The sequence below is a fragment of the Schistocerca serialis genome, chromosome 3, assembly GCF_023864345.2.
Source record: "Schistocerca serialis cubense isolate TAMUIC-IGC-003099 chromosome 3, iqSchSeri2.2, whole genome shotgun sequence".
NCBI lineage: Eukaryota > Metazoa > Arthropoda > Insecta > Orthoptera > Acrididae > Schistocerca > Schistocerca serialis.
In genome coordinates, this window is record NC_064640.1 from 80,832,883 (window position 1) to 80,854,806 (window position 21,924).

At 37.7% G+C, this 21,924-nt stretch overlaps 1 protein-coding gene across 1 annotated transcript; it reads left to right on the plus strand.

The window, feature by feature from the left end:
* The first annotated feature begins 3,934 nt into the window (after window positions 1-3,934).
* Window positions 3,935-18,540, plus strand: LOC126469744 (uncharacterized). The gene is made up of 4 exons (XM_050096954.1): window positions 3,935-4,109; window positions 10,713-10,890; window positions 15,364-15,565; window positions 18,141-18,540. The coding sequence occupies exons 2-4, from the start codon at window positions 10,720-10,722 to the stop codon at window positions 18,404-18,406; spliced, it is 639 nt and encodes a 212-aa protein (XP_049952911.1). The 5' UTR covers window positions 3,935-4,109; window positions 10,713-10,719; the 3' UTR covers window positions 18,407-18,540.
* Window positions 18,541-21,924: the final 3,384 nt, after the last annotated feature.

The window sequence follows — 21,924 nt, forward strand, 5'->3', positions numbered from 1 at the left end:
GCAACAAAAATGAGCAGTTCTCTGCAAAACCGCAGTACACAACAAACTGTGAATCTTGTAAGCTCTATCTGGTGTGTTTCATAAATGAACTTTGTTGTTCTCCAATAAAGTCATGACAGAACAACATATACAGCTTATTGCAAAATAAAGTGATGAATCTGAACTGATTTTTGTAATGTCTTCAATTTACATCATTTACAGAGGTTCACAGCATGAGGAAGTTTGCAACATCCACATGGCAGTCAAATTCTTACAGCTTAGCGGCTTTTCAATTGGGCAGTGGAAAATATCTCTGGAGTACATTTCACATTTGTAAGTCAGGATGAATACAGAGAGAGCCACATTTCTAAACAGTCGCTTCAGCACTGCATTAACAATTCCAGGGACTCAAATGTTTCATGCATTCACTCCTGTAGTTTCAGAGACCACTAAACCTGAAGAAACCCTGTCCTTGACATGTATAGATGGATACAGAATTACAGTGTATAACAACAAGTGGAGGCTTGCATACATTTTGGGGAAGATGAAGAAGATGAACTGAAGATTACATTTCTTCATCCACATGATCCATCTCCCTCTTGTGTATACCCGTAGAAGCCAGATGTCATGAGGATTTGTGTGGTGGATGTTTTATGTAAGGTGATCCCAGTGACTACAACAGGCCGAATAGACACCTTGCCTGAAAATGACATGGACAAAACCAACAAAGCTTTTACAGTTAATTACCATGTGTAAGTTGATACACAGCTGTTCACAAATGTGATGTAAGAAATTTTTTAAAAATTAATTTGAAATTTTTCAGCATATGATGCCATGATCATCCCAAAATGAAACTTTCAGAGTTGTGAGAGTATGGTGCAACAAAATTTTATTATTTTTTTAAAATGTTAAAAATATGGCTTTTTTAGGAGATTAAAATTTATTAAAATTAAGAAAATTATTTTTACACTCCATCATGTTACATACCAAATGAAAGCCCATCTAAAGAGCTTTAAAAGTGACACATTTTCCAGGTCTGTATCTCATCTTGTTAATGGGAAAATGAAATTTATTACTCCAGGTTGTAGTAACTTTTGACAAAAATTTGAAAATTCAAGGCTTGTTAAATTTTTAATTAAATCACAAAAAAGAATTTTATGGTTTTCATTCATAACAATGTAGGGACACTAGGTATACCTAGTTGCACCAGAATCTGAGGACGTAAAACTTAATCAGTGTGTTGATTTGACATGGAATATCTAGTGACCCTATTGAGATACAGTGATGCAAAGAAGCAAAGCATGCAATACAGTGAACTAACCAATTTGCCCTCTTCTACATTTCTATTCCCCTAGGGTATGTAGATTTGTGTGCTCTGTTTCTTTATCCCCACACCAGTATTCTTCGTGGTTGAGTGTCATCAGTAAATTGTTAACCTGGCTATCTACAAGATTTTCATCTATGTAAAACATATCAAATGATGTCTTAAAGAATGTGACTCATATTTGATACCATGTCAATTAGGATGCAGTTTGTTAGGAACAACAACAAAAAAGTGTATGCAAGCTATGTCGATTTGGGCAACATTGTGAATATATATGCAGAAGAACTGGCTACTGAAGCTAAGTTTTTTCAGATAGTGTCATACACTGAAAAGTTTAAGTGCCCAATTGCATATTTCTTTGTGAATAAACTGTCATCAGATAGATGACTGAAATGTGAGAGGTTTTATACTGAAACTGTTTTCTGTAGGTATTATTATGAGGTCAGTGACGTGTGATGGAGTTGCTGTCACCAATCAGACACTGAAGTACCTTCAGTGCTCACTGAATATGGAAAATTTTGCCCCTTACTTCAAGTATCTTGCCAATTACAGTAATGTTCATGCAATTCTTGTCCATGCCATATGCTGAAATTAGTTCATAACATTTAGCTGGAAAGAAAATTATTAACTGTGAAGCTGGAGATGTGAAGTGGGACTTTGTTTTGAAGTTACTTTATCTGCTACAGTGTGAATCCTTAAAATTTGCCAATTCACTCTCTGGTTCACATGTGAATTTCTATAATAAGAAAATGAATGTCTTTTTAGCATCCCAGACAATGAGCTCCAGTGCTGGTACTGCCATTGAATTTCTAGAGTGTTCCCAGCACCCAGATTGTCAGGACGCCTCTGACACTGTAAAATTCAGCAGAATTATTGAACAACTGTCTGATATGTGCAACTCTGGGAATGTTGATGATACATGCTTTAAGCAATAATTAAGAACTGAAAACGTAAATTATAGGACTGAATTTCTTTGTCAAGCAGAAAGCTTCATTCAAATATTAAGGACTGATGGTGTGTGTGCATTAGTACATCCATGAAAAACATTTGTGCTGAGAGTTATGATGTGCATAAATGGTTTTAGAAGCCTTTCTTGGGAGTTTCTGTTTTGGTGTAGCGAACCTCTAAAGTATTTTTTAACATACAAACTTTCACAAGATCATCTAGAGCTGTTTTCTTCTTGCATCAGATCTAGGTTTCGTTGGAACATTAAACCCACCACAATTCAGTTCCAGTCTGCTCTGAGAACAATGTTCTTCAAGAACAATGTTACTGCAAGTGACATGAGTAATGTAGATGACATTGAGAACTCTTTCAGTGTTCATGCTTTCATGTGCCATAAGAAGCAAAATGATGAGTTCGCTGATGATAGTGAAGATACTAGTTTCTTTGAGACTCTTGATTCAACCAGGAGAATATTATTTATTATGTATCAGGATATGTTGTGAGAAAGATTATGCAAATGTTAAGATGTGATGAGTGCAACAAATTTATTACTGACCCCTACATGTGCCCAAATGATCACACTGCAAGACTCCTGTGGCAAATCGAGCTGCCTTTACCATGAAGGTTGATGGAGGTGGTTTGCTTCACCCATCTGCAGCAGTGATGAAAATAGTGCAGCATACAGAAAAATGCTTTCCTTCTGCTCTAGTGAGATTTACCTTAAACTCAAAACCATTTTTATGACACGCTTATAAATTCTGTTTGTTGTTTCTTTGCTGAACAACCCAATGCATTTGGCAAAGCGTGTACACTAGTTTCTGTCATAGACTGTGAAGACAAGCACGAATCACAGTTAATACGACGTATTACTACTGTGGACTTTCAGATTAGATTAAAGGCGCCCGCGCACTCTCGTGAGGCCTTTGCATGAAATGTGTTATTGTGTGAAAGTTCGCCCCATATCCAATGTAATTATGATAAGAAATTCTTCATATCAATGTTTTGATCATTTTGTATTGCTATATAATTTCGTCATTCAGGAAATAAAATGCGAAAAGTGAAAGCAAAAAAAAAAAAAAAAAATCTGTTGCATATAGGTAAGATTTTCGAGAAGCATAATTTCTCAACAAGCTTAGCGGCAGCGTGGAAATTACGTATGTAAACACAGCAGAATACTTGCAAAATTAGTCTGGTAGGGAAAGGTTAGTAGGTAAAAGCAATAGCTAACAGTGAACTATAAGCTAAACACACCGAACGTCAAATAATGTACATGAATGATAATTGCATTTTTTCTATGCAGCAGAAAAATTTTGCACCTTGCCCCGTAACATGGTGAGTGTAAAGTCACGCGTTACAGCTTTGTTTCGTGTAGTAGTCTTTGCAGGTTAGTTTTGAGCTCACTGGCCCTGCCACCAGTTCCGACATCAAAGGTCTTAGTATCACAGATATGTCAACCATAAAACAAACATCACAAAAATAATAAGTATTACAATTTTTCTGGATACCACTGCGAGAAGAGTGTATTATTAAGGGAATTAAAATGTCTATCGTGAAAATGTGAATTGCAAATATCGCCATCAAGAAAAAACAAAAATAAAATTGAAACAAAATTGTGATCCATATTATCTCAACTCTCGGCTGCTTTGGAAGGGGAAGGGGGGGCGGGGGGCTGAATGGGCGGGACTTGTTCCAGATTGAAGGCTGTCGTTTCCTGCCGTCTTGACGTCATAACAGCACTGCGCTGGCTGTCAGTGTAGTTGTGGTGGGTTGTGGGCGGGTTGGTTGAGTTGTTGGGGATACTATATACGGCGAATCGAAGCTGTAGTAAAGATTTTGTTGGTATATGAATTATTTGTCGAACGTAAGTTGAAACTAATTTGATGTATTTATGCTTGTAATTGTATTGAAGTTATCAGTTGTTATGTTGTAATATACTTTATAGTTTCTAAGCCCCATTTTTGCTAAAATGTGAGAACACCATATATGGAGTGGTACTGCAATTTATTAGTAGTATTTATGAGGTTGTAAAAAAAAAATAGTTTTTGTGATAGTTCCTGGTGTTTCTCTGTAATTTGCATTGTTAGAGCGTAGGTATAGAAGAGTTCACTGGCGCTTGGTGATGGTTGGTTTGTTTTACTGTCATTGTGGTAAACTGATTATTTTGCGTGTGTATGTGTATTACTGCACTGGCTTATACAGTGAAACTGACGGTGAATGTAGAATCATTGTCACTGACCGACAGAAACGATAAAGTACTCCACATAATTAACATAAAAGCTGCACGACGTTTTATAACCAATAACAACTCTTCGTTCAGTGAGGCGTTGTGTATGTTGTGTCGAATTGTATCCGAGGCGTTAACTTTAGGACCTTAAAATATAGGGAAAGAATTAGTCTAGTTGGTTTGACACTTCTCAGCCAGTGTCACTTGCTTCCAGTATTATGAGCCGTAACTTTTTTACTCATTTCCATGAAATTGTGTGAAAACTAGTTGCTTTGTATTCTCTCACAAAAGCATTTGTGCAATTTCTAACCTGATCTGTAATGTTAGATTTTTATGAAAGTTCGAGCTGCAAATGAAGTTGCGATGTTATATATTAAGGATGAGATAGAAGGGGGTGGGTGCTGCACATGATCATCATTTTCGTGCGTGCGTGCGCGTGTGTGTGTGTGTGTAACTGAATTGGTATTTTTGCCCAAAAGCTTTGGGTAGCGTGGTTTGTGACTAAAAATATGCTTTATTCTCAGCAGTCTTAAGACCGAACATTTACTTAGTCTTTCGGTCAGTAGTTCAAAGGGTATTCCTCTCATATTAAATAATCATCAGATTGTACTTGTAATAACTTTGTGCAATGTGTTTCCTGAATCCGTTCCACAACAGTTATATCATTTTATTTCCATCTTTTTATCTGTATTATTTTCTTCTAATTTACCTCTACACATGTGTTCGTAAAACATTTTTGTTTCTTACATTGTTGCACAGATATTGTTGTAAATCAGCTTCATTGTATCCTTTACATCTAAACCTGTAATATGCAAACCAGTATGAAGGGCAGGGTTGCTCGTAACTTAGCAGTTTTGTGCCAGTAAACCACATGTATGAAGTATATGGTAGACAGTACTTTGCATTGTACTACATTTGGTTTGTTCCTAATCCATTTGCGTGTGGGCTACAGGAAGAATTATTGCTTAAATGCATAATTATTAGTCTCATTTTTAGGTTTTTCAGCATTTCCATGACGCTCTTTGCAAGTCGATCAAACTTGCTCCGTGCAAATCAGTCAGACCTGACTATTGGTGCCGCCCATTACCCTATTTTGTGTGTATTCCACAAACTTCAGTAATATTAGAGGATGACAGGCCCAAATATTTTTTGAGCAGTCTCCGAAGGAGGCCTACTGTGCATTGCTCCAGTATCCAAGTGAACCAAAATGTACCACCTGCTTTACCTGTGACAGAAACTGCGATCAGTCTCTCATATTGCAACAAATTGCTGCACCAACACATTTGTCATGGGATACTACCATAGCTGGGCACAAGGCCATTAATCTGTCAATTGTTAAGTAACAAAGTTAACTTTTAGAGTAATGGATTAACTTTTAAGTTAATTTTAAAAAGTTTTAAGTCTATGTAACTTCTGTTAACCTTCCCTGAATCTGTTAATCATTAGTCAGGTACTTACTATTTGACAAAATCGGGGTCCATTCAAGAAAAACCCAAAAGAAAAATCAGTCTTGGGCATTGAGATATTAACAGTGGAGTATCAGTAATCCAGTTAAAAGAATACATATAGTTTACTGTTGCAAGTTAATGATCTTGTAAAGTTACGCTTTAATGTTTAACAAACTTTACTTTTTTGGTAATATATTAACAATTAGCATAATTAACTTTTTGATTAAAGTTGCCCAGCTATGGATACTACTGCTCTGCATTTTGTAAAGTGCAAAGTTTTACATTTCTACATGTTGAAATTAAGTGCCAGTTGCTGCACTACCTTGCAATCTTATTGACGTCTGACTATATTTGTGCAGCATTTTGCAAGCAGCAATTCACTGCAGATAATTGCATCATCTGCAAAAAGCTGTAGGTGGTCTTAGCAAGTAGTAGTACACACTGAGGTGACAAGTCACAGGATAGTGTTATGCACGTATACAGATGGTGGTAGTATCACATATGCAGGGTATAAAAGGGCAATGCGTTGGCAGAGCTGTCATGTGATGGGAATCATTATTGCATTCAATATTCAGAGATCCCACGTCACGAGTGTGCTGAAAATATCAAATATCAAGCATTACCTCTCATCAAAGGCAACTCAGGATCCACGGCCTTCACTTAACGGCAGAGAGCAGGCGCATTTGCATTGAGTTGTCGGTGCTAACAGACAAGCAAGACTGAAATAACCACAGAAATCAATGTGGGATGAGCAATGACTGTATCTGTTATGTCAGTGCAGTGAGGTTTGGTGTTAGTGGGCTATGGCAGCAGATGACTGATGGGAGTGACTTTTCTAACAGCACAACACCATCTGCAGTGTCACTTGTGGCTGTATCATTTGGACTCTATAGATGACTGTAAACTGTGGGCTAGTCGGATGAGTTCACAATTTCAGTTGGTAAGAGCTGATTGTAGGGTTAAAGTGTGGCGAAAGATCCCATGAAACCATGGACTCAGGTTGTCAACAAGACACTGTGAAAGCTGCTGGTGGCTCTTAGAATGGTGTGGGCTGTGTTTACGTGGAATGGACTGGGTCCTCTGATCTGTCTGAACTGATGATCAACTGGAAGTGGTTATGTTAGGCAACTTGAGGAACATCTGCAGCCATTCGTGGACTTCATGTTCCCGAACAATGATGTACTGTGTCGGCAGGTCATAATTGTTTACAATTGGTCTGAAGAACGTTGTGGATAATTCGAGCGAATGATTTGGCCACCCATGGAACATAATTGAGAGGTCAGTTCGTGCAAAGAATCCTGCATCGGCAACATTTGTGCTAGGCTATAGAGGCAGCATGGCTCAATATTTCTGCAAGGGATTTCAGATGACTTGTTGAGTCCATCTCATATAAAGTTGCTGCGCTACATTGGGCAAAATGAGGTCCAACTTGATATTAGGAGGTATTTCATTACTTTCATCACCTTAGTGTAAAGTTTTAATTAAAACTTTAAAAAACTGAGCAGGTTGTCATGAAACTTTTTGTGATAATGTTATTCTTTTTCTACATATCCACCCATTAGTGCTACAAGTTTTTCCCAATCATGAATGACTGGCCTAGACTTTAGTTGTTGAACTCTGCTTTCTGGCTATTTAGGAAAAGTTCCAACTCAAAAATCACCTTGCTGCTCTAAACATACCTGCCGTGTGATTTTTTTTTTTTTTTTTTTTTTTTTTTTTTTTTTTTTTTTTTTTTTTTTTTTTTTTTTTTGTCTGAGGAAAGAGGAATTCACTAGGTACCATGTCAAGAAAATAAAAGGCGATTCAAAATTTAATAACCCAAAAAGCAGTACCTGTAGCTGTATCTTGTGCAGTATGAGCTGTTACATTGTCATGGAGCAAAAATACCACCTTGGAAATCATACTACAGTGCTTAATCTTGATAGCCTTCTATGACTTTGTCAGGATATTTCAGTAATACACTCCTGTGAAGGTTTGTCACATACGAGCAGTACATTATTGCAATACCAGAAAATGATCAGCATCTGCTTGCCCAATGATGGCAGCGATGAATCGTCCCATTTCCACTGTTTGCTTTGGCCCTTTCTTGGGGTCATAGAGATACACCCAGAACTTGTCCACGGTTATTAGGCGGCTAAAGATGTTGTCTTAATTGGTCTGATACAGCTGCTACGTTTCAGCTGCTGCCACAGTTTGGCAGATGTTTTAAGTGGATGTGAGCAGTTGCAAAACCTGGTGGGTGGTGGTACTTGTCAAGTTTAAGATATTGTGCAAGATGTTGAAGATTGATGTGTGACTGATTTTCACTTTTTCCACTATTGCTTCAATTGATATGCTGACATTAGAGCTCCAGGGCCATCACTTCTCTTGAAATTCCTAGTGATTCACAGAGAAATGATCTACCATGTTTGTTATTCAATTTGTCTGATGGACTAGAAGTGTCTTTGCTACCTAATTGCTGTCATATGATGGTGCATTGTTGTCTCACACTTCCACCAGCTCAGTATAAATTGATGCATCATATGCAGAAAATGAATTACTGTACCGTACTACACTTATTAGTGGGCTGCACCATTTTGTTTTGGTTCATGTAGTGCCATGCTAAGGCACTGTCACATGGGGATTCCAGTGTGTACCAGGACTGCAGACATGTAATTGCAAATGAACAAATCAATAATAATCCTTTATTTTTTGGGGTGATAATTAAAACTTTAGGATTGTGCCATCATAATATTGTCAGCCAATTCATTAATGCAAAACAGGAACAGCTAAAGTCCCAACCCACTTTTCTGTGGCAAGCCTGAAGTTAATGCTACATCTGTTGTCAACTGTCTGTGCAAGGTAACTTGGTGCATTCTCCCAAACTGGCAATCCTCAATGGAATCAGAAATTTCATTTGATAATAATCCATATGATCGCACTTTCATTAATATGTGTTGTTGTGGTACCGAGTCAAAATGGTGTGGAAGAAAAAGGCTAGTATTTTCGGAAATGCTGATTCTGCTGCTAGTCAGGCTAATACACTAATGGGTATACAATAACTGAATTGTCCTGTATTCTGAAACGTAATTTGTATTTATCTGTTACCTGCCTGAAAGACAAAAACTGTAGTTGGTGAAACTACATGCATACCAGTTTGCTATAATTTCAGAAAATACAAATCCTGGTCTATCATATGTAGAAAAATCTAGGAACCAGTCATAGTTCTCATTTGTTGTGTTCTAGAACATTAGAGTGTTCCTGAAAGGAAGTCCAAAGATGGCTGTGTCAGTAATGTTTTTCCTGAGGCACTTTTCGGTACTCACATGTATTTCTTCAGAAGTTAGATAACTTTCCATTCACGAATCTTTAAATTATTTTTATAATCTAGGATAAATATCAATGAGATTGGTCTTTAGTTTTATTTTCTTATGTACCACATTTTATATGATGTGGTTTTGCTGTTGATGGTTAAATGTTTGTTGAGAATATTCATACACTGAATGATATCAGTGTAGTCACTGTTTGAACATTGATTATCTTCTCTTGATTTCCATTAGGAGCATAGTATGTTTTACTTTTCAGTTAATTTTTAATTTTTGTTTTAGCCACTGGGTGTTACTTTCATTTTGTGGGATTTGCACATTATTTGACTTACATTTATTTTTGGTAGTATTTTGTGCAATATGTATAGCTGAAGAAAATGGATCAATGTATTGTTCTAATAATTTTGGGACACCTTTTCCCAATTTACTTTTTTAGTATGCAAGTCCTGATGTTGCATTCATTGATTTTTGTTACACGGTAGTTATTGGTCATACAATCATTTAATATAAAGCACCATTTCATGTTCAAATTTGTCTTATGATCTGAAAAAAACCAGTGTCTGTTGCACAAGTGTCAGGCATTTTTCACAGATGATTTGTATGGTTGATTGTTTTTACTCCCTTGTCTGTATTTGATACTCTTATAATGTGGGTGATGATTGAGAAATAGTTGATCTCTCTTGGTAATTACAGTTTTGAAATTGATATTGACGTAACCAAGCACAAATACACGTTTTGAAGTTGATTTTAAATAATGCACATTTTACAGGAGCAGCTTATCTGTAATTGTTACAATACATGTTAATGTTTCCTGCAACTGGTGGCCAGCAGTGACTTGTCTTTGAAATCTACCATTTTCGCTACTTTAACCTTGTAAATTTCAGTACAGCTATCTTAAAGGATCTAAAATTCTATTTGTCTCTTAATATTTAGTAATTTTTTGAAGCTCAGTGCTAAAAGGATCTCCAGGCTTAACCCTAGCAATGCCAATGTGGATACTTATTGCCCATCTTTTGAAAATGATATAATGTAGTCATGTGCTTTATATTTTAAAAGTTTGAAAAAATTGTTTTTAATGAATTATTCTACCAGGTTCCATAATTGTTTTAAATTTTTCAGTTCAACATAACACAAAAATTTGAGTCTTAGTAGCAGATGTGTCTTCCCTCAGCAATTGTCATATTCAGTATTGTCATATTCAGTATTGTCAGATTCAGTATTGTCAGATTCAGGAAATTACTTCCACATCAGTATATCTTTAAAAGTCAACAATTAACAAAATGTTTTTATTAATAAAAAAATCTGCTGCTCATAATGCCACACTCCTCCCATTTGCATTTGTAGGAAAGATTATCAAAAGTGCATTGGCAGTGCTATAGTTAGTCTTGTTCAAACCTTGTTTATTTGTTGGTGGTGCTGTTGGTGCTATAAAAATAATTTGAATTGTTATGTTGAAAAAGTTGATAATGTCTTTATTTGTTGTATAGAAACAACATGGATCCAGTTCAGTCTAATTTGGCTAGCACAGTTCTTAAAGTTGCTGAAGAAATTGAGGGAAAGTTGGATGAAGAACTAAAGGAGTTGGAAGATATTGACAAACTCCGTGAGAGGCGTTTAAAGGAGCTGAAGGAGAGAGCACAACTCGAAAAAGAGTGGACAGCCTTGGTAATGTATATTATTTATTTACATATTTATGAACTACTTCTCCAGATAATTTGTTAATGATAGCAGCTTACATTTCTCATAAAATATGCACACCTTGTTCAGTAAGTACTTATGTTAGGAATGATGACACCATTTTTTCCAAACAATTCATTTCTTACTGTCCTTTTAGAGATATTCATTGTCCCAATGCCCCAGCCACTTTTAACGTGTCCAAAAAGTGGGAATTGTCAAGCAAGCTCCTTAAAATATTCCTCTGTCTTGACAGTGTCCATATCATTTGAGTAGAGTTACGTACCTATGAGCCATTTCTTCATGTGAAAACAAGAAATCACCAAAGCAAGGTTGAGTGAAGGCAATAGCAAGGCAAAACTATTAATGAGAACATCATTTTTGAGAAGGCGAGAATGATTTTTGTCTACCTCGTTAAGAAGATGCTCTGATCATTAGTGGCTAAAGTAATGTTTAATGGAAGCCATAGGTGGTTCAGAAGCTTAAGAGAACAATTGGCATCCAGTGTTGGGAGGCACGGCAAAGCAGCCAGCTCCGTCACAAAGGCAACAGAGAATTTCATCAGCAACTTCAAGATGCTTGTACATTCTGAGAGTTATCTGCTGCAACAGGCTTTTAATTGTGACGAGGTGGGGCTATTCTGGAAAAAGGTGCCGAAGCATACCTTTACAACAGCAGAGGAGAATGCATTGCCTGGTCACAAGCCAATGAAAGATAGTCTCACACTGGTATTCTGTGCCAATGCAAGCGGCAATTTGACAACTAAACCTTTGCTTGTTTGCCATTCAGAAACTCCACGAGCTGTAGAGAATTGTGAAGTCCAGAAGAGGAGGTTAAATGTGATGTGTAGGTCCAACAACAAGGCTTGGGTGACTCGTGATCTTTTTTATGATTGGATCGATGAAGTATTTAGTCCTTTGGATAATGCTCTTGGCCATTCTCCAGGCCTAAAAGACCAACTCCTTGAAGAATTTCAATTCCTCAAGATCCAGTTTCTGCCTCCCAACACCACTCCGTTACTCCAGCCTGTAGGCCAGCAGATTATTTCTAACTTTAAGAAGCTCTACACTAAAGCACTTTCTGAGCATTGCTTTGAGTTGACTGAAGCTACAATTGCACTCAGAGTTTTATAAATATCAGTTCAACATTGTTGCCTGTATCAGGATGATTGAAAAGGTGTGGGAAGGGGTTACCAAGAAAACTATCACTTCTTCTTGGAAGAAGCTTTGGCCGTAGTGCATTGTCGACTGTGACTGAGGCATTTGAGTCAATACCTGTGGAGCCTGTAGTCAAAGAGACTGTGTCTTTGGCCAAGGACATGGGACTAGAAGTTAACTATGATGATGAGCTTGTGGGAGATCATAGCCAAGAAATGACCACGAAAGAGCTTATGTATTTGCAGTGTGTTTCATAGCAGGAAGTTGTAGAAGGAAATTCTTTGGAGGAGGAGGAGGTGAAAACAAAGCAGCAATCTTCTGGTGCAATAAGAGAAGTGCTGAAAATGTGGGAATTCGTTGCATCGTGCACTGAAAATTGTCACCCCAAATAAAGCAGTGGCTATGCATCCTACAAATTTGACAATAATGCTGTGTCAAGTGTTGAAGTGTCGGCAGAAACAAATGACTATAGTTAGCTTCCTATTAAAAAAGAATTGGCTATGTATTATGAATAATGAAGTACATAATACTGTATGAATAATTTTATTTGAATAAATGGCATGAATAAGAGATAAAGCTTTAGTACTTTCCCTGCGTGGAATGGATTATTGTATTTTACATTAATTTATATGGGATAAATTGTTTAGCTTAACAAGTGTTATGCACTAAGAGCAACATTCTGGAACAAATTATGCTCACTATGTGAGGTTTCACTGTATTGACATTTTACAGACATGAATTAAGGCTTTCCTGAAGAATTATTTAGTTTTGTATTACTGTATGTATCTTTCACAATTTTTGTCAGTAAATTGTATTCATCATCTTCTCTGTGCCCACAGAATAAGGGCTCGATGAAATCATAGATTAGTCTAACTCTCACCAATCAGCCAATGATCCCAAAATGCTGGCTGAAAAGTCATTTGGTTAAAACCCAGATAAACAAATCATTTACTTATGTCTTTGTTATGTGCTTGTATTCCGTTTGTGACAGAATTAAACAGAATTCCCATTTGTGTTGATTATCCAAATGGCTCCCTCCTCTCTAATTTCTAAGCTCAACATGACACAATGATGATGTCATTGCCTGGTAAACTCTTTGCTTAGCTGTGCTATGGATAGAAAGTTAATCATCTGACAGAAGATTAGTCAGCCCATTCCCCCCTATAAAAGAGCACAGTGGTTACTTTGCAGTGATGTAGATGGTGCAGAAGTGGCACTAAATTATTGTTGATCCTTTGATGATGATGATGATGATGATGATGATGATGATGATGATGATGATGATGAAGAAGTCATGGGGGTTAAGTGAGGTTTATGTGCAGCTTGTGTATATGTGAGTCAGTTGTATGAAGCAAGCATAGTAAGGTGGATGGGTGTGAAGAAGTGACAGAACAGTAGGAAGGAGGTAGTGTGTGGACGTGCCCATCACCACACTGAGTGAAGTTACCCAAATTGTTTGTTTGTCATTTCTGGCGGTCCAACGTGTCTGCATGGAATGGTTTACCAATCACAGCCATGTAACATGTCTTAAGAAATGTAGCTATAAAAGTGTGTCTGGCAGGAACAGGAGATGAGACCCATGCCTTGTCAGTGAAAAGTTTCACACCTATTGGGAATTGTTGGTGTCAGCGAAAGTAAGTCCACCTCATCTAGTTAGTGAGCAAATATTGTGAAGGGAGTTACATGTAGTGGGTATTTGGAAATCTGTATCTCTCAAAAGTCCATTGCCCATAGTGGCACATCAAGCTGTATCTGGTCTAAATACAGAAGAGTACAGGAGCTGGCTGGAGGTGTGTAATGTACTCCAACAGATCAAAATTTTGTATCTTTTCAAATGATGAAAGGCAGTGAATGCACTGATATGCCAATGAGATGTTTAAGCTGCAATGGTATAGTTCAGGGCAGAGGTGGCTCTGTGATCTTCTGGGATGTTTTTCATACTGTGATGTGGACCCACTCATTCAGATCATCATGAGCATCGGGTATTATTTCAACATTATTGGTGACCAAGTGTTGCCTTTTTTCATCACAATGAATATGGTATTGGACATGACTGTCTTCAGAGATGATGTCAGCATTGTTGACTAGGCATGCGTACATTCTGGGTTTGATGGACATTCAGGCACTATCTCACAACTAACTCGGTCTGCAAAATCACGTGATCTTAATCTCACGTGGGACAGCAGGTGGAACATAGCAATCAACATCCCTGCAGTTTGGTAGCTCTGTGGCAGGCTATTCAAATGGTTCCCAATGGGGCACAGGCACCTACGAACATCCTTCAGCTTGTCTGGGCTGGCACAGGTACTACAGGCTACCCATAAGGTAGCCCTGTTGCATACATTCTGTGCATACCTTCTTGGCAACCCCTGTCCATGAGTGCTTGGTCAGGGTAATATGATGGTATTTACTCTGACAGTACTGCATGATTGCTACACAACAGCTGTTTGGCTACTGCTATCTGCGGGTGCCTTGCTGTCCACGGGCAGGTACTTGAGCTGCAACAGCCTGCTCTATGGGATCTATTTGTCAATGAGTAGCTTCAGCTTGATTCAGCATAGCTGAAGAAACTTGTGGACTCTCTTCCACACCAAACTGAGGCCATTATCAAAGCTAGAGGTATTAGTCTGATGTCTTTTTGGTGGTGATAAGTTTTTTGTCCAGTGTACATATTTTAGTAGGCATGCCATGTCATCAGATCCATTTAAAATTTGTGGCTTGTAATTGGATTAGAGTTCATCAATAAATTTTCCATCCAGTATTGACACTTGCTATACATTTGTCATTAGGGAGGCCATAGGCAGGAACTAAAACATTAAAAATTAAATGGAAAGTGTATTGTTGATTGTCAGTATTCATATAATACCTCTGTGGAATTTGTGATGCAATACTTGTGCCAGTTTCTTTTCTAATGAAAGATGTTTTTCATAAAGTCTGAGAACAGCAAACTGTCTGCAATAGGCACCATATCTATGGAAATGCTTTGGTCCAACCTAGCATTTATAGTAATATTGGTTAGTAATTGTTCTTCCAAATTATCTTATGTGAAAAAGCTGCAAAAACTGTGCTACTTAAATTTTGGAAATTTGATGTATCTGATTGTGTTTAACCATTCTGTTTTCATCTGAAAATCTGTATGACCAACTGTTGATTCTTAGATTGGCTCAGACTATTCTATTTGGTTCATGGATATGTCTGAAATAATATGAAGAGTGTCTTTTGCATTATTTAAAGATCTGCGACTGTCTTGCATGTTAAGATTTGTATGATGTGTGTGTGTAATTCCCAAATAACTCTCTCCTTTCAGGGTCATGGGCAGTATGATGAGCTGTCAGATGAGAAGGAATTTTTTAATGCAACCAAGAAATCAAAAAATGTTGTTTGTCATTTTTTTAGAAGTGAAATGTTCCTTTCTAAAGTAATTCATTACCATATGAGGGTACTGTGCAAGCGACATCTCGAAGCAAAATTCTGTAGAATTGATGCTGCAAGGTGCAAGTTTCTTATTGGTGAGTAACTTCTTGAAATGACATCTTCAAAATCTGGCAGCAGGTTTATTGTACATGCTTTTGCAGAAATCACTAGTAAAAATATGTAAGTTATGAATGCAATGCACTTAACCATTTAATGACTGTGTTTTTAACTGCACTACCTTAGATAGTAGTCCAAATAGTAAATTTTCATGAACCCATCTTAAGGCTGGTAATCATAGTTCTGTGGTAACCTGTATTGGTTAGTTTACCACACTCATCCCACTTAAATCCTAAAGAACATTTCCCTATCTGATTCACTGTTTACATGCAGTGCTGCTTGAATTTTATTATTTCCATCTCTCTTGTGTAAGCAAACTGATATGCCATTAACACAATAAATAAAACCAGTGATGAATTTGATGACGCATTCCGAAATCATGTGTGTCAGAAACCCAAAACCCATAGTGTTTCATTATGCACTCACATGTATTTGTCATTATGATACTGGTACACAGTAGCTATTAAAACTGTGAGATATTGTGAGGGTTGACTGTGGCGCATATATATATAATTTTTGTTTGACTGGACAGTTAATTTTCAGGGATGATTGGAAAAATCATAGAGTGATTGTGTATAATAAAACATGATACTGTATGTAACTTGCAATTGGTTTACAGTTTGAAACACAACAAAGCCTTGCATTTGTCACCAGTAAGTCAGATAATGCACCAGTAATTCATTTTCATCTTCTTTGAGCTGCACGAGAAAGGAAACTAGTTTGCTTGACCATTTGGACATCATACATGGTGTGCAGGTCACTTAACTTTTCTATTAGATTGAAGAAGACATTATTACTTTCCTTCACTTTTCAGAATTTACATTCAACTACTTTATTCCTTGGTTATTTGTTGGGGAGGGGAGGGGGGCGGAGGGAGGGAGGGATAGAGAGAGAGAGATATATGCAGCCCCCTGTTTTACTCTTTGTTGGTGGTAAGAGGCATCCATTATGTCATTATTTTACTGTATCATTAGAAATTTGGTGTGAAGTATTTCTCTTTTATAAATATGTTACTATAAATTCACACAGTCTCTGCAAGGTTATTTGTAATGGGGGATGGAATATAGATCGTGGCATTAGTTGCAGAGGCTCGAATTGGCGAAACTCTTGTAGTTTTGACTGTTGTATTTGGAGCAAGGTTGTGAAATTAAGTAAAAAGATTGACACAGAATGTAGCCTGCCCATACAAAAAGTTTTGAGTGTTAAGAAATACTATTATCTTAAATTGCTTCTGGCATCACATTAAAATAATGCATTCTGTGCAGTTTCCATCACTGATACACCATTTTGTTGCACTTCTCTCTGGGTTTGTCTATTTTAATGCTTCCAATTAGCAAAAATTTCTGTACACAGTTACTCATTCACTTTAATGGATCGTTGACTCATACTCTCTTCTCAAAACCTTTAAATAGTCATCAGAATAACTTAACAGAATACTAAGCCCCTGCCCGTCACTTGTGAACAGTCGGAAAGCAGAACAATATGGCTTGTCAAACTTTGTTTGTTTTACTCAGTGAGGTTAATTAGTGGAAAATTCTCCTTGGGAAAAGCTGTTAGTTTTACTTTGTTTGTTTTACTCAGTGAGGTTAATTAGTGGAAAATTCTCCTTGGGAAAAGCTGTTAGTTTACAAATACAATTTCAAATTTACAAAAACATTTGGTTAACACGCTATATTTTCTGTTTACCGTTTGATATTGAGATTTACAGAAGTTATTGTAACAGTGTATTATATCACAGACTTTACATCAAATTACAAAAATGCATATTACTCATTCTTGCACGTAGACACAAAGTCCTGTTATAAGGTGTAAATCATTTATACCATTTGTGGTCTGTGGGAGGTGGCCAAGCTTCTTGTCTACATTCTGGACAACAGTGGCACACACAGGAGCAGCTGTTGTTGATTAAACAGCAACTGTAGTACAACCGAAGACCAAAGTTTTGCCCACAATGTCAGCTAGGATCATAGGGAAGCCATCAATAGAAACTACTGATTTGAACAAGGACACTACTCTACAGATATTGTAGTGCGATGAGGTATAGCCTGTAATGACTATATCTTTCTGTTGTTTCTTCAGGGCACCATGAATAGTGCAGGATGTATTCACATCATAATGCAGTCCATTATCTTGGTTTTGATACAGTACCAGGAAAGTTAATTCATCCAGAAGGATGATGGCTGTTGACATACTCCTTGCTTTGTCAAAGATGTTGATCTACTGACCATCACAATCATGTAGGATGACATCTGATCAAGCCTGCATTACATGCATCATTTCTTTTCTTGAATGCTTGGGAACTGAAGTGGAAGTACGATTGAGACACTAAATTACTGAAATTGTCACGAGCGGTGTGTGTGTGTGTGTGTGTGTGTGAACGAGTAATTATGCACATTTACAGTGTATATTTATATGTATATAGAATACACAAATTTAACTACTGTGTTACCATTAATTTGGAACATTCAAATTTCATTTGATGCTAGTGTAATAGACATTCTTGTTGCTGTAAGTATTCCATGATTTTCTAACAAAGTTGCTTTAATTTTACAGAAAGGCTTAATCTGAAGTCTTTTCCAACTATCTTGTGTGTAGTGGAAAGTCAGGTGAGGAGCCGTGTCGTCAACTTTCAGGAGATGAGGCAATGCGAAGACCATTGTACCAACGCTCTGGAGTGGCACATTGCTAAGTCAGGTGTATTACTATATAGTGGTGACCTTAATACACCTCCAGAAACAAGTCACTCAAAAAAGAAACTGAAAGCTGTTCGTGGTATCAGAGGCGGAAGTGATGATGATTCAGAAGATTCAGACTATTAGTTTGAAGAACTTTGACAAATAATGTTGAAGAAATAACAAATTAACTGCAGACTTACTGATTACTACTGATTAATACTGATTACATTATTATACCATTTAAAATTTTTATAATAAATCATTAAAATGTTGGTCAATTTGTGTAACTAACTTCTCACTAACGTCAGTTCTTTAGTTGGATGAGAATTAACGGGAATGACACTCAGAAATATTTATCCTAAACTGTGTGTGTGTGTGTGTGTGTGTGTGTAAATTTTATTGCAATCGACAATCATGAAATTTGTTGAGTGAAAGGAAATAAGTTTTCCCATGATTACCATTTGCAGCTACTCTAGCGTGACACTAGGGACACAAGTGTTAACTCAATTTTCATTTTAGATGGCACTGATAGGTGATAAAGGATGTAGTTTGAAGAGAGTAAAGTTCCCATAAATATTTTATTCCAACGAAAGTACTGACTACTGCCCCATCCTTCTGTTAATGAGTAGATTAATTTGGCAGTTATGTCTGCTTATATTTAGAATTTAGTTTTCTCCTGCACTTTAGAGCATTGCAATTTGTTTCATCATGACATGCAGAAGTGTTGAACATTGTGTATGCTCTGAATTTTAGAATTGATATACACAAATCTTTGCATCAGTTGATTTTTTCAGAACTTATTTTTAACACATTATATTGTAACGACATATTTGGGCTTTATTCTGTGTAGATTATTTATGTACCCATAGTTTTTACTAATACTGAAGCTAGGATTTTGTTATCGTACTAGTATTTGGGTGTTTTAATGACCGAAGTTCTTGCCAACCCGACTCTTCCCTTTGATCATTCGATGTTTTATAGTTGGCTTTTAACAATTTCAGTTGTATAACAGATGTCAGAGATGGGTTCAGGAAACCGCTACCAGGTTGAGAAAAGGGTCTGGTACACACAAATTAAATGTAGCAGTGTACTAAGAAAGAAATGTTCATTATTCATTTATGACAGGTTGTATAAACCTATTGATCTTAATAAACACAAAAATGAACTGGGATAAAGCAGAATTCTGAAATCTGCATTGTATAAACATTAATCTTGGATTATTTTCCCATTAACTAGAATCAACTTTGTTGCTTGACGCTTTCCCATTGGACTAGTTGTAAATACGTTTCTCTGGCCGGATGTCAAATGCACTCATGAAATTTCCACAATATTTTATTGGCACAACTGACTGACATCTTCAGGGTGTGGCAAACAGACTGCTGAGGCTGTGACCAAAGTCTCCTATTTATGCCAGCCTAAGAAGAAACTAGGAAGGCAAGAATGTGCCAGATTCATCGACCAATAGTACAGACATCATGATTGGTAGTGAGAGAGAAAGCTACTGCACCTTTCGGATGATGAACCAACAGCTTTGATGCATGTGCAAAGGCTGTCAATCATCCTGTGTGCTGCCATTGGCTACCCCAGTGCCCTCTGTTGGTAGCTGCTTGCCAATATGTGTGTCCACGCTGGTGTGTGCCCATCCTTTCCGATGTCATCCGAATATCTGTCATCCCCACAGCGTCATCCACTTTAACACTTGTAATATGGCTATTGCTGGATCCTGTGCTGTGCTAAGTTTGTATCCTGTGCCCATATTCAGATGATTGGTTGAGCTGTGCATTTCCTCTGCTTCTTTAATAATGCTGGTGGTGGTGGTACAAAGATGTTGAGAAAATGTTTGTGTTTTTGTAGTCCATACTGTGCCCTGAGCTGAAACATGCTCAGCCAGTGCAGATTTTAGCTGGTGCACACGTGTGTGTGTGTGTGTGTGTGTGTGTGTGGGGGGGGGGGGGGGGGGGGTTGTCCCAGCTACAGGAGTCTGATAGATGATAGATACCAATCCTTCTTAAACCACCATTATATTTCACTGAACCTAAAAGAGCTCATAGTTTCATTGGCATATGGAAGATGCATTTAACTTTGTTTCTTGAGTAATCTTCATCTTTTCGATGAATCATGCTGACGTACGACAAGACAACCATTCCTCTTTATTCTTCTTTCTTACAGCTCCTCGTTTTGTGTAACACATGTTGGGTGTAAGGTATGGCGAATCTCCCGTTTAGAATATCCATTCTGTAAAAATATATGGAGGTGGTGCAGCTTATCAGATCGGCTGTCTGAATCTGGTAAGACTCGTGCTCTGTGGGCCAGTTTCCAAAGTACGCCACTTAATTGTGAAGGACGGTGACAGCTGATGGCCTGTAAGTATATGGCTTTGTGTGTTGGTTTATGTACACATGACTGAAGGTGCCTTTTCTTACCGAGCAAGGAGGCACAGTGGTAGCACACTGGATTCACATTTTGAAGAAAGACAGTTCAAACACATGTCCAGCCATCCTGATATGTTTTCCATCATTACCTTAAATTGCTTAAGGCAAATGCTGGGATGGTTCCTTCGAAAGGGCACAGCTGATTGCCTTCCCGATCCTTCCCTAATTTGAGCTTGTACTCCATCTCTGATGACCTCGTTGTCAACAGAACGTTAAACACTAATCCCCTCCTCCTTCCTCCTTTCTCCACATGAGATGAGCACTGTTTATACAATGACCAGTTCTTTGAACAGACTGTGTTGTAGTGGGTAGTTCTTTGTCACGTACTGTGGCAAGTCTTTTTATGGAAGGTTTCAAGGAGAGTGTGCACCAGTCATTGGAGGTGAAACCTACATGCTTTCAGCGTTTTGTGGATGGCAATCTTGTAATCTGGCTCACAGCATTGCATACTGTATAATAGGATTCAGTTTTGCAACAACCAAATTCTCTGCATTTGAACATAAATTTTATGCTGGAGAAAAATGGCAAACTTCTGTTGCTGGACGTGCTAGTGCAGAGAAGAGAGGATGGCAGTTTGGGTCACATTGTGTACAGCAAACCTACACACACAGAAATATGCTTGCAGGCCACAAGCATGCTACCATCATGCATGACAAAGTGGCACGTTTAGGATGTTGGCCCGCAGAGCACGAGTCATATCAGATTCAGACAGCTTATGTGATGAGCTACTCCACCTCTGTACCATATTTTTATAGAACGGATATTCTGAACGGTAGATTCCTTGTGCCTTACACCTGGCGTGTATTAGATAAACTGAGGACCTGGAAGAAAGTGAAGAACAAAGAGGAATGGTCGTATTGCCCTACGTCAGTGGGGTTTCTTGGAAAATAGGAAGATTACTGAAGAAACATAAAGTTAAGTGCATCTTCCTTCCCCTAACGACCCCAGAGCTATTCTAGACTCACTGAAAGACTGTTGTGGTTTGAGGTCTGTGTAGTTGGAAGACATCATCCACTGTACACACTTGTTGCACTATGGAAGATAGATGTGCCAGATATCGACAACACAAACGTCTGGACCAGCTAGACAAATCGACAGTGGCCAAGCATTGTCTCAATACGGGTCACAATATGGACTCGTTAAAGTCTTCGACTGGGTCTCTGTTCTTAAAGAAGCAGTGGTTATTCGCAGCTTGACCAGTCTGGTAAACAGGCATACAGGGTACCAACT